General features: G+C 30.2%; 1 protein-coding gene across 1 annotated transcript; it reads left to right on the top strand.

Moving 5' to 3' along the window:
- Window positions 1-7,689: 7,689 nt before the first annotated feature.
- Window positions 7,690-13,592, top strand: LOC127130863 (beta-glucosidase 13). The gene is made up of 15 exons (XM_051059824.1): window positions 7,690-7,762; window positions 8,308-8,357; window positions 8,477-8,602; window positions 8,722-8,791; window positions 9,225-9,271; window positions 9,600-9,675; window positions 10,625-10,702; window positions 10,827-10,914; window positions 11,049-11,289; window positions 11,618-11,733; window positions 11,880-12,094; window positions 12,296-12,330; window positions 12,430-12,532; window positions 12,643-12,736; window positions 13,412-13,592. The coding sequence occupies exons 1-15, from the start codon at window positions 7,693-7,695 to the stop codon at window positions 13,590-13,592; spliced, it is 1,590 nt and encodes a 529-aa protein (XP_050915781.1). The 5' UTR covers window positions 7,690-7,692.
- Window positions 13,593-13,992: the final 400 nt, after the last annotated feature.

Here is a 13,992-nt window from a genome sequence, read left to right as displayed (position 1 = left end):
CCATGAATTTGTCTTCGGATGTTCATGGTTTGCCCAAAGCTTCGGTATCGGATGCTGAGATCAAGCCAAATGATCTACCTTATCATAATGGTGTTGAACATGTCCATGCTTCATACCTCAAACCTGCGGGTTTTGTCTCCAAACAAGAAAAATAAAGTGCGCATCAGTTCAATAATAATAATTAGACCATGCTACGAAACCGTTACTATCATGTCAAGTTTGGAACATAAGAAAGCAAGCTACTGATAGAAAGTTCTTTGAATAAAACAAAGACAGAAGGAAAGGTTCTAAAACTTACAATCTCCTACACACACTTCAGTGTGTCTACTGTTGGGAGGATCGTGACCAATTGTTCAAGGAAGTAGAAGGGATTATCAGAAGGCATATTAATATGTCGGTTCTCCCTAGTGTCCAGTCATTCCATGAAATAGCATATCCACTGTGGTTGACATCAGCTATCTGTGAGATTTGGTTCGCGTTATCCGGGATTTTGGATCAGTTTCCAAAGTGGTCACCCATTAACCGTGAGATTTATCTTGACAGGCTTGCTATAAGATATGATCGTGACGGAGAACCATCACAGTTGGCCTTTATTGACGTTTTCGTCAGTACAGAGAACCCTCTCAAGGAGCCGCCTCTTATCACTGCAAATACTGTTTTGTCTATACTCTCCGTTGATTACCCTGCCGACAAGGTTTTCTGCTATGTATCAGATGATGGTTCAGCTATGCTGACTTTTGAAGCCTTATCAGAAACAGTTGAGTTTGCAAAGAAGTGGTTGCCTTTTTGCAACAAACACAATATTGAGCCTAGTTCCCCTGAGGCTGATGAAAGAAAATTGCCATTACAGTTAACAATTGTAGGACGCCTCGATGTTGCGTCATCTGCTCAGGACCTTCCCATGCCGTATGGTTATAAATCTGGCATATCATTTGTTTGCTGCATGTTTGAAATTGTTGCATATCAACCAGCATTTCACGCTCCGGACAACGCTGAAGTTATCAATAAAATAAGTAGATCCGCTATTTCTCCATTGCCAATTGCTCACTCTCCCACACTGAAGCAATTTATCAAGAGCATGTTGAGGAAAAATCCTGAACACAGACCAACAGCGGCTGATTTGTTGAGACATGCACTCAACATCTCAAATGCCGGCACACTATGCTGATAAGAAGCACTTGCCGCATCAAACGGTGGACTGTACCAATAATGAGCGTTTGCCATGAGTAAAACCGACTCTACATTCTCAAGTTCAAAAGCAAAAAGCTTCCAGATGTCCTTGCTCTCAACGAAGCCACACCAGAACCGTGTCAAAATAGTTATGTGATATCGCGCCGACACCAATTTAACCCACGAATAAATCATGTCGCTTGCAAACCTCAGCTGAAATTCAACCCGGTGACATATGTCCTGCAAGTATCAGCAACAGATGAAATTAACACGACCATGTACCATTAATTCAAGAAAACGTATGCTCAAGTGGTTTCGCAATAGTGATTTACCTGTGGTAAAAAGTTAGGATGAGAGTTGAGGGGGGACCACTAAGCTTGAGCAGACAATTTTTAGAATTCCCGCTCTACTACATGGACAGTTGCCTTAGCTCCTGGTCACTACCAATGGTACGGAAAAGCAGACGAGAGGGACCACCAGCTTGAGCGAAGACAAAAACCTCCAGCATCCTCCGTACGGACAACCTCCACTACACAACAGGAAACACAACAGAGAGGTCAGCAGAGAAGAAGATTTGAGGCGGAAGTGATGATTCTCACCGTCTGTTGGTGTTTTTTATTTGGATCTCATCGAGGCTTTAAGGCCATTAATTACATTGCCTTTCCGAATCCCAAAGTCGGCTGCTTTGTTCGGCGCTCCCTTACGTTCGTCCAAGTTTCCATGTGACCGTTGTACTTCCCTGCCATTTTCGCGCTTGGACTTTGCTGAAGTGGGCCTCAACTACCCAAGTTGAGATTTAGGTTCATGGGCCTTAAACAAACTTAGCCCATGTTTGGCCTTTCTCGTTTTCTCCCTTGGGGAGTTTTCAGTTAGAACATAGTTTTTGTGGGTCTTAATCTAGCAGTAAGCAGGTCTTGGCCTGGTGGAGATGGAGATAATCCCCCTTCTCTTTGGTCCTGGGTTCGATACTCAGTTGTGTCGTGTTGGTTCTCCAATATTTTTGACTGTCTCATATTTTCCTTTAATTCTCACATTTAATTATCTAGTCTTACTACTTAAATAACATGTTTCTATTGTTTATTCATTTTTTTATTATTTTATTTTTAATATGACTTAGGCGATTATTCTTTCTTTGGGATTTATGTAAATTATTTATCTTTTATGTGTGAGGATCATGATAAATCATCTCATTTTCCTTGATAAAAAGAAAAACCATTCAAAAAAATAATAATGATAAATATCACCTGATTCTCGATTCGACGTCGAGCCCATTTCCATACCCTTGTAAGTCGATTGCTCTTAAGCATCGCCATCAACCTCACATGGCTTACTCTTGGGCCTTCTTACAATGAGCTCTTAAGCAACATCAACTTAACTTTCAATAATTTCAAACCTCCGTACTTTGATTATTTCAATCCAATATTCAAAATCGTTTTCTAAATAAAAGCGTGAAGAAAAAGATTATCCTGGAGGGAATATCCAGTTATAATCCCGAATATTAGGCTCAAGTTGTAAGAGCTTGCAAGCCATAAATATTCGTCTTCCCTTCCACACTCTAATATTCAAATCTTTTTCTAAATAAAGCGTGAAGAAAAAGATTATCCTGGAGGGAATATCCAGTTATAATCCCGAATATTAGGCTCAAGCTGTAAGAGCTTGCAAACCATAAATATTCGTCTTCCCTTCCACACTCTAATATTCAAATCGTTTTCTTAATAAAACGTGAAGAAAAAGATTATCCTAGATGGAATATCCAGTTATAATCTCGAATATTAGGCTCAAGCTGTAAGAGCTTGTAAGCCATAAATATTCGTCTTCTCTCCAAAATAGTTATGAATATCGAAACCATTTTCTTAATAAAGTTGGAAGAAAAAGATTACCTGGACGGAATGTCCAGTCGTAATCCCGAATATTAGGCTCAAGCTGTAAGAGCTTGCAAGCCGTAAATATTCGTCTTCTCTTTAACACTCCAAATATTCAAATCTTTTTCTTAATAAAGTTGGAAGAAAAAGATTACCTGGATGGAATATCCAATCGTAATCCCGAATATTAGGCTCAAGCTGTAAGAGCTTGCAAGCCGTAAATATTCGTCTTCTCTTTAACACTCCAAATATTCAAATCTTTTTCTTAATAAAGTTGGAAGAAAAAGATTACCTGGATGGAATATCCAATCATAATCCCGAATATTAGGCTCAAGCTGTAAGAGCTTGTAAGCCATAAATATCCGTCTTCCCTCCAAAACATTCGTAAATATTCGAATCATTTTCTTAACAATATTGGAAAGAAACACACTGCCTGGGTGGAATGTCCAGACGTAGTCCCGAGTATTAGACCCAAGCTGTAAGAGCTTGTAGGTCACAAGTACTCGTCTTTCAAACTTCAAAATACCTAATTCCTACCGTAATACTTTTTCAATAAAGATGGAAAAGGAACATGGTGTATACCGTGCACTCCTGAGACTAGGATTCGAGATGTATATCTCGCTCATCCAAGTTCTCGCCATTATTCAAAACACATCAAACCAATCAATTTTTTTCTTTGTCGTCGTGCGATTGATCTCTTAAACCTTTTCACAAACGAAAGGTACTTTGTTTCAAAACAATGCAAGGCAATGTTTCTCCACTTGTTTTGGGTAGTCCAACAATGTTTTCGTCGATTTGACACAAAGTAGCTTTCGCTAAAATCGACCAACAAACAAATATTTTTCTACCCAGAACTACATAAGCCTTGATTTCTCTTTTGAGATACGTAGGAGCAGGATTCGTAAATCTTATCAGGCCCACTAATAAAAAACTTAGGTTTAGTCCTTCGTCAAAAATCCAAAAACATTCTCTTCTCATCCTTTCTTTCTTTCCCACCTAATAATTCGAAAAGCCTAATATTTCAACTGACACTAACGCACACAACTAACCTAATGGTTCCCGTTGAATACAACGGACGTGAGGGGTGCTAATACCTTCCCCTTGCGTAACCGACTCCCGAACCCTGATATTGGTTGCGATGACCGTATCTTATCCTTTCTTTTAGGGGTTTTATCGATATTTTCCCTTTCCCATTTTTGGGAATAAATAAAGTTCGGTGGCGACTCTGTTCAGTCCATCATTGCGAGCGTGCGATCGCGCTTCGCTTTGTAGTCGTATCCCCATTTTTTCGAGGTGCGACAATTACACAACCCCACCACCTAACAACTTTAAACCACAATCTATCTCCCACATCATAAGTAACAAAAGGATAGAAAAAACTCCAAAAATCTCTGGCAAAGAGATTACGTTTAAGATGTTATTCTCTTAAAGAAATTAAAATTTTCCTCTTTGAATGAAGATGAAAATAGAGTATGATACACAATTTCAAAGACAAATATAAATAGTTTTAATGTTTGGATGATTTGATATTTTCAAAATTCTAGAATGATATAAAACCCATTAGAAATATTTTTATTGATGAAAAAAAGGTCAGAATCTTAAAGATTTCAAGGAGTTACATGCTTATATATAATGAGAATTACGAATAATAATGAAATGTTTGTGATCACTTTAGATCTTTACTTGAAGGGAAATCACAATTAAAATGCGGAGAAGAAAATAAAAATGACCCTTAACTTAATCCTTACGAATGTACATGATCAACGATATAATGGTTACCTCTTGTGGAAATTAACCATTGATACAGAACCAGAGAATGGCTGCGATTTTTGAACAAAATAAAACACCTATACTCAATCCACACGAACATAGTGCCTCCAATCTCAATAATATTTGTTATTAATGAATAATTAGAGAGAGATAAGTACGAATAGGGTTTCCCAAACCAATTTTGGTTAAGAAACTAATACTTTAGGACAAGGGTTCGATTTATATAACTGCTTGTATGGGCTACAAGTTGAACAAGCCCAATAAGAATATTATACCTTATAGTGTATTGTATTTCACTTAAGTACATCATACATTACGGTGTTATGAATTCCACTATCGTACCTTACAATTTTCCGTATTTTACTTAAGTACATTATACCTTACGCTGATCCTTAGTGGTTTCAGATCGAAGGGCAGTATACACCACTATCACCATGAGAATAACTTATGAAACTTGCATAATAATTTATGTAGTATTCTCATGAAGGAAGAATCTAATATCAATATTACTCATAGTATTTATACCTATATAAAGACTTGGTAACTCTCTATCCAGGATTCGTTAGATGTAATCATTAGCTTATCCATATAATAGTCTCAATGCTTTAATGTTATCTGTAACACCCATGATGTCTTTATACCTTACCTTGACTTAAGAAAATGTGTCTTTATCATTTAGACTCAAGATTTATCAACTTATATGAATAAATGATAAACATAAAGGAAATTAGGTCTTTAGGTGATGATTGGGATAGTTCAACCTAAGGTTTCATGTGGGAAAATGGGTATCTTAGGTTATGAAATTGCTTGTTTGCATGTTTGAAAAATTGATTTGATTGTGTTTTGATAGTTTGATTATGAGTTCATATTTGTTTCCTACCCCTGAAAGTTTGGATTATGCCTTAAAATAATGTATGTAGCAAAGAGGAACCTTAGGGATTGTTTGGATACAAGTTTATGTAGTAAAAAATTGTCTTTTTAGTTCTTGTACGAGTGGTAGTCGAGTATCACTAATTAGTATTTGATTACTAGTGTTAAATTTGAAAATCTGACATCTGGATGAGTGGTAGTCGATTACCACTATTTTATATTCGACTAACAATGTTACAAATTTTGAAGTAGAATTGAGAATAACATAATTTGAGTTTGGTAACTCCAATTGAGCACAGTCAGATGCCTTAGAAAGTTAAATCAAGGATCTATCTTACGATAAAGAGTTATAATTATTTTATATATATGTTTTCTGTTTGTGATTAATAAATGATTTTGAGATTTTTTTGGGGATTTTAGGTAACCTAGGACATGAATCAAGGTAAACTAATAGTGAATCTTGGAAACTTAGAAGTATCGTGGGATAGTGAGTATACAATGATAGGTCGCACCATAAGACCAACCTTAGTGGAACGGACTAGTAGAAACTCCCCGATTCTATCAAACTAGGATTGATATGAGAAATGATAGTAGGAAGTGGATGTTCCACGATGCTAACGGTCTCATGAAGTATACATGGATGTTAGAGCGAGTGTATCGACATTCTTACATTGTATGAGGATGAGTATACCTCGATCCATTTTGTGGTATTTTATGATACATGAGTGTTAAAACATGTAGAATCTCTTGTAGTTCTAGATGACCCCAACCTTGAGTGGACTTGTGGCATTGGTAGAACTCCACTGAGATGGTATTATCCCACCCCATGTTGTTGATTATCTTTTCAGATAGACAGGTTGCTAATAAAGGGAAAGGCAAGATGATTTGATGGATGCAATAAGACTTTCCTTATCTTTTGATTTGTGCAGGGTGTTATTAGTATTTTTATATTTTAGAAATGGTTTATGTGTATGCACATTTGGTGTAACATATGTAATTCCATATACTTATGTCAATTCTATGCTCTTTGATGTATCGGTGCCACCTATTATAGTATCTCAGTTATGATATTTTAGATCTTTTCTGGTCGGGGTATTACATTATTTCACTTCACAGTAAAACCTGACTATGTATATTTTAGAATAACTTCTTTATGTGTTAACAAGGTTTCATGATTAGATCACATTCAATGCTTCATCAAACAGACTAGTTATTCTATGGACTTTATTACTTTGAAAAAATAAACATGGTAAAAAAACCTTAATATTATTAATAGATAATTTAATATAAGTATCGAGTTCTAATAAAAATATTGACCTCTAGAGTTTGACAAAACACATGAGAAGTTTTAAGTGATGGGATGAAGTAGAATTAAATAACATGAAAAAATATTTCTCATTCGAATATATATACCTCAGTTACGAAGGTGAATACTTGTAATGTTATATAACTTCTATAATATACTAATAACGTAAGTATTATTAATCTTTATGTAACCAAGTAATATAATTTAAAAATAATAAGTGAAGTTAACTATAAATAATTAAAGAAATGATGATGATGTTGATGATGATGGGAAAGTGGAGATCATAGTTATTTATGACATACTTTAAATAAATTTATCATTTACTCACTTTTTTTATATATTTATTTTAGAAATAAAGTAATATATGCAAATGTATTTTTAACGTGATGTTGTACAATTGTAACACACAAACTATAGTTTATATAAAAGAACAAACTAAAAATGTTATTTTGTTGGAAAGTTTAAATATAGTAATATTGGTATTCATCATGATCAAATAAATGTGTGGTCAAAAAAAATAAAGTAATTTCAGACAGCGCAATAATATATTTTTGTAAAAATATTTTAAAAGACTAGTCTGATCTTTTTTATCTAGAAAGTGGTCTAACAGTTTGTCATAGGGTAGAAAGCTATATTTATTTATTTTCTCAAACTATAAATAAAGTAAAATTTTAAATTTTATATCAAATTTTGGCATTCTCTTCATTGCACAAAATGAAGATTTTGTCAGCTTTGAGAATTTCTAAAACTATTATTACAATCTTGTCTCTTGTTTCTTGTTTTGGTTTTCAACATTCCTTCTCAAGCATATGGGTGTATATATTTTTATTTTTATGATAATAATTCTCTTAATTTAAACCATTAAAACTTTAGGAAAATTAAAATTACACATATGTAAAACAAAATTCAATTCAATCTTTTATCTTCATCAAACCATGTTAATATTTGTTCCTTCTATATCTACTTATTCATCTCTCAGAATTTTAAATATTTATTTGTTCCTAAATATAAGATGCTTTTCAAATTGTTAGATAAATTTATTTGTTTATTTTGAAATATCACTTATTAATATTATAATTTCATCATAAAAAATTTAAATTAAGGTCAACATAATATACACAAATGATAATTTAGTAATAGTCATATACATGTTATACATAATAATTATTCAAAATGTTATATAATTATACATATATAGAGAAAATACTACTTTTTGAGATACAAATAATTTCTTTAAAATTTCAATGATATTTGTGCTCTTCATTTTCTAATATGAATTATTTAACTATTTACATTGTCATAATTGGTTATATTATTTTACGATTGCAGATCTATTTCACAGGCATATGACAACCAAATATGACTTATCTATTTCACAGGTGCTTCTGATTAAATTAATTAGTTTATCCATATATACAATAATATTGATTGAGTCATAATTACTTAATTTTAGTTTTTTTGTGTTAACATATTTTGTTGTTGTTGTTGAGATTTGTAGATTGGAGAAGGAAATACATATAATCCATATGCCTCTATATTAAAATTTCTAAATTCTTCAAAATTTCCAAATCGAGAATCATTTCCGCATGGATTTTTGTTTGGTACGGGATCTTCTGCCGTTCAGGTGCATTCTAAAAAGTCATATACACATAGACATATAGTACCAACTATGATTAAAAAGATATTTAATAGCTTGAAATTACAAAAGCTACCGTATTACTAAAAAAACTTTGGTAACATCAGATTGAAGGAGGGTCTCATGAAGGAGGAAGAGGACTTGGAATCTGGGATGATATAGTTGAACAAAACAAAGGTTTGAAACATATACTTATAGTAAGAATACAAATGTAAATACTTTGGTACTTTAATATATTACTAGGTATGTTATCTGATGTTCAATAATTTAATGCTATTTTATCTTTTTCATAGTACTAGTATTCAACAAAACTTCAATTGACCAAAAGTTTTTCAAAATTAAATTATCAAATAAAATTGATAGATGTAATGGAAAACAAATTTTAACAAATTATAGAAATTACTATAATGAAAGGTGACACTGTCATTTTACATCAATCTCTTATAAAATTTGAACTTCATTTGGTGGTTAACTTTTATTTTTCTATTTTTCTTGAAATATGTAGTATTGTCATTTGGTTATTTCTATTCATCTTGGAATATAATACTTTGTTATAATGATTAACAATAACAATTTTTTCTTTCTTCTTAACAAATAGGTCGATATTTAGATGCTGATAATTTTTCATCAAAAATTGAACATTATAAACGATATAAGGTGAGTTCACTAAATCTGAATTGAATTTTTTTTCTCTTTGGATAGAAATTAGATTTTTATTTTCAAATATTATACGTTAATTATTATTTTGATGAAAGTAAGCATACATCCATCTTTTGTTGGAATTCTTGACTCCAAGTCTCCAAACACCGACTTTACATTATTGCTCTATTTACTACATAGTATTAAGTAGAAACAACATCAGTTTTATTGTTAATTAAACATAATAGATTGACAATGTAGAAATAAATTTTTTAAAAATTGTACACCTTAGAATAATTATTTTTTTGAACTTATTTTCATTATTTTAATTTTTATGATCTTGTAGGAGGACGTGCAACATTTAAAGAAGCTTGGAGTAAATTCTTATCGAATGTCCATCTCTTGGAGTAGAATATTGCCAAGTAATTTTTAAAACTAAAATAATATATTTTAACATCTAAAATAAAATAAAAAATATCAAATACACTCTCATATTTCTCAGAAGAAGAATAATAAGTAACGAAACATTTGAGTTATGTTTTGTGCTTTGGTTCTTCCTTTTATTTATATCTTTTAGTCTAAAATAAGTTGTGTTTGAGTATAAATTATATTCTCCTAACATATTTTTGTAATTTTCTTTACTTTATTTCGATCTTTATATTTATTTTGCATCACATCATTAATTAATATCTGAAGCAGAGAATATTAAACAAAGTTTGAATTTGGAAATTAAGCAAGGAATCTCATTTTTTTATGATTTTTTAAAATTATAAATTATAATTTTGCTCATTAAAATTGTTTTTAGGTTTTACTTTTGTCTTTTAAGCTTGTGTTATATTTTTTTCCTCTTAAGATACAAAATTTAGATACTTTAATCTATAAATACAAAGAGAATTTCATATATTTAAGTTGGCTAGATTATACTTTTATTCCACCGACTTATTTATAGATTTTAAATTTATTCTTTAATTTTTTTTTTCATTTTAAATGTTAGATATTTTAGCTCTTTTTCTTCTATACTCGATTTAAATGAATATAATATGTTATACTACCTTTGTTCCTGTATATAAGAGACAACTCATTTTTTAGATTCATTGAATAATCAATGTATCTAGTCTATAAACCGACCAAATACATTGGTTATTCTATAATATGTTACCTTTATGCTAATTTTGTAAATGATTCTCCATAGTGTTGTCTTTCTTCCCGAAATTAAAGTTTGATGTTTGTTGTTATTGGTACTAAAGATATGAGAAAAATAATAATTTTCAAATGCCCAACAATTAGGGATATAATATATTATTTTCCTGAAATACTTAATAATACTAATACATTTATCTTTTTGTTTATTTTTAATGATCGATTATGTAGATGGAACTTTGGAAGGAGGTATAAACCAAGAAGGTGTCAACTTCTACAACAACTTGATTAATGAATTACTCAAAAATGGTATGGTTCGAAGTATCTAAAATTCATTGTAATAATCAGATTTAACGAGTATTTTATTAAAAATAAAATACATACACTTTTTTTGCGCTTTTTACATTATCCATTTTTTTTACTATATGTGTAGGTATTGAACCTTTTGTGGGTATCATGCACTTTGACTACCCGTTAGCTCTTAAAGAAAAACATGGTGGCTTCTTAAATCGTTCCATTGTGTAAATTTTCTTAATATCATATCCTCTTGATATTTTATTTTCGATTAATTTATTTAACCTTAAAGTTAGTGTACACCAGATAATGGAATTTAAACATTTATGCTAATATTATTTATGTAAAAAATAAATTTCAGAAAATATTACAAGGATTATAGTAAGCTCTTATTCAAAACATATGGAGATCGAGTAAAACATTGGACTACAATCAATGAGGCAGAATTCACTGCTATAGTTCAATACATGTTCAATATTGATAATTTATCTACTGATCAAGCGTGCACAAGTACTAAAATATGTACACAAGTATATACTCTACTTCATAACTTTCTTCTTGCCCATGCTACAACATCAAAGTTATACACAATAAAATTTCAAGTAAGACATATTTTAGGTATTCTATTTTACATATATATATATATATATATATATATATATATATATATATATATATATATATATATATATATATATAGTATGAATGTTAGCTTAAAATATATGTAGATTAACAATTGAGATTCACAACATAGTGAATGAAATACAACTCATTGATAAAAATAATAATAATAATAATAGTTACATTTGATTTAGTTAAATTTAAAAAAATACATTGGCAATTAGTAACATTAATTAAAGGTCTATAAAATAAGGAGAATGATATATAAGAAATAAATTATTGTTAATTTTTATTGAATATTTGATATAGGCAATACAAGGGGGAGAAATTGGACTTGCTCTTTCATCAGGAAGGTATGTTCCCTACAGTTCTAACCCAGAAGATGTGGTTGCTGCTCAAAGACTAATGGATTTCTATTGGGGATGGTTAGTCTGTTTTGCTTACCTTACTAACAGCATTATCACAAGTTCAATGTTATGTTTATATTTAAATTTTATATATCTTCTTTAAATTGGTAATTACATATACATATAAAAAAAAATATTTAGCTACATTATATTTCAATGTGTAGGGTTTTAGATCCCGTGTTCCATGGAGATTATCCAAAAATAATGAAAGAGTTGGTGGGGAATAGGCTACCAGAATTTACTAAAAAGGAGAAACGTATGTTAAAAGGAAGCACAAATTTTATAGGGATAAATTATTATACTTCTCACTTTGCTAGACACGAACCAAATATAACCAAGATTATGGCGGACAATTATGATGCTTTAGCAGTTTCAGAAGGTAAGTTTTTTCTTAAATTAAATTCTACTTTTAAGCAAGAAAAAATGGTACACAAAATATATCGTTGTAAAAAAAAGTCAATTAAGGTGACATCACAAATTCTGCACCAATCAAATTATTCTTATCTTACATGTAAGTTTACAATAAATTGTACTGATTAATTATGAACTATTTTTTTTTGTCATTACTTCATAATTGCAGCTTCTGATGCAGAAGGAAAAATCCTTGGTTTCAAGGTGAGAAAATAATGATAAGAACTTAAAATAATGACATATGTTAGGAGAATAGCATAATTATGATATTTTTAATTTTTGTTCAATGTTAATAACTTGTAGGATCAATATGGTTGGAACAATGTTTATCCCGAAGGATTATATAATTTCTTAATCTATATTAAGGAAAAGTACAAAAATCCTAAAGTCTACGTCACTGAAAATGGTTGGTGGTACTTTTTTTTTAATCATATTTATAATATTATGACTAATATCTATAATTTATGGTACTAAAAGATTAATCAGTAAAATTTTTATGAAATCATATTTATGTAGGTATTGCTTCTTCAAAAATCTCAAATCCATTAAAGGACGAACACCGAATTGCTTATGTTGCCGTACATTTAAATGTTACTAAGACGGCAATAAAGTAAGTCACTTTTACTTATCCATAAAATTATATGGATAGTAAATAAATGTATCACGATACATTTGATTATTCTTAAAATTGAATGTATTCCTCTTAGTTATTAATCATGCACATATATTTTATTTATGTATGATCTGATTTTGCTTTTGTGAGGACCTTTTATTTATTATATAATGTTTATATATCACATACATTATTAACATTCTTACTTGTGTAAAGAGAGTAATAAAAAATTCAAAAATATTTCTTAACTATATTGTATTGTTTTTACTATGAATTGATTTAAGAATATTTTGAAATAAAATTCTAACATGTTTAATTATAATAAAGGTCAATGATTTTGAATTGATAGAAAAAAGTGGTTTTACATAGTTACTCAGTTATGTTCATATTTGGATATTGTGTTGAGATAGTTTAAAATATGATCAAATAAATTGACATTGTATTAAAATATAATTGAATGACTATGTAATCATTTAAATTGTGTGACAATAAATTTTATGCAATTTCTTAATGTTTTTTAATTTTTTCAAAAGTATATTGTTGAGTGTAAGTACTTATTGTTTTTGGTTCTAAATATATCTAATATAAAAACTCAATTAAATTTAAAGTAATAAAACTTGAAAAATATCGGTATGACCCATCTTAAATATTTTTCTATGTTTAAATTGATAGTGATGGCGTAAACGTTCAAGGTTATTTTTTATGGGCGGCATTTGATACATTTGAATTTCAAGCGGGTTATTTTGGAAATTGGGGTCTTTATCATATTGACTTTAATGATAGTCTCAAGCGTATACCAACTAATGCAGCAAAATGGTACAAAGAATATCTTACACATGATTTGAGACACTAAAGTATACATTTGATTGAAATCATCATAGAAGGAAAGTAGAACATTATAAATGGAGAAGTGAGACACGAATCTCACTTCAAATGTGATTGTATGTAATATTATTTATTTCTTTTATTGTGATTTAGAGTTTTCTAATATATATATATATATATATATATATATATATATGGTTGAAATTTATACTAGTGCATATACTCATGTGATGCATGTGACACGCTATACCCCGAAATCATTTAGTTGTTGATATTTACCTAAAAAAAATTATTTTAAATAAATGAAAATTGAAAGGATAAAATCTTTTAATTAATCAACTTCAAATAAAGAGTAATAAACGACTAAAGGATGGTCAATGTCACTTAATTAAATTATTGACAATTATCCACTTTGAGCTTGTTATCGT

The sequence above is a fragment of the Lathyrus oleraceus genome, chromosome 3, assembly GCF_024323335.1.
Source record: "Lathyrus oleraceus cultivar Zhongwan6 chromosome 3, CAAS_Psat_ZW6_1.0, whole genome shotgun sequence".
Lineage (NCBI taxonomy): Eukaryota > Viridiplantae > Streptophyta > Magnoliopsida > Fabales > Fabaceae > Lathyrus > Lathyrus oleraceus.
Note: the sequence above shows the minus strand (reverse complement) of the source record. Positions and strands in the feature narration are given on the sequence as shown.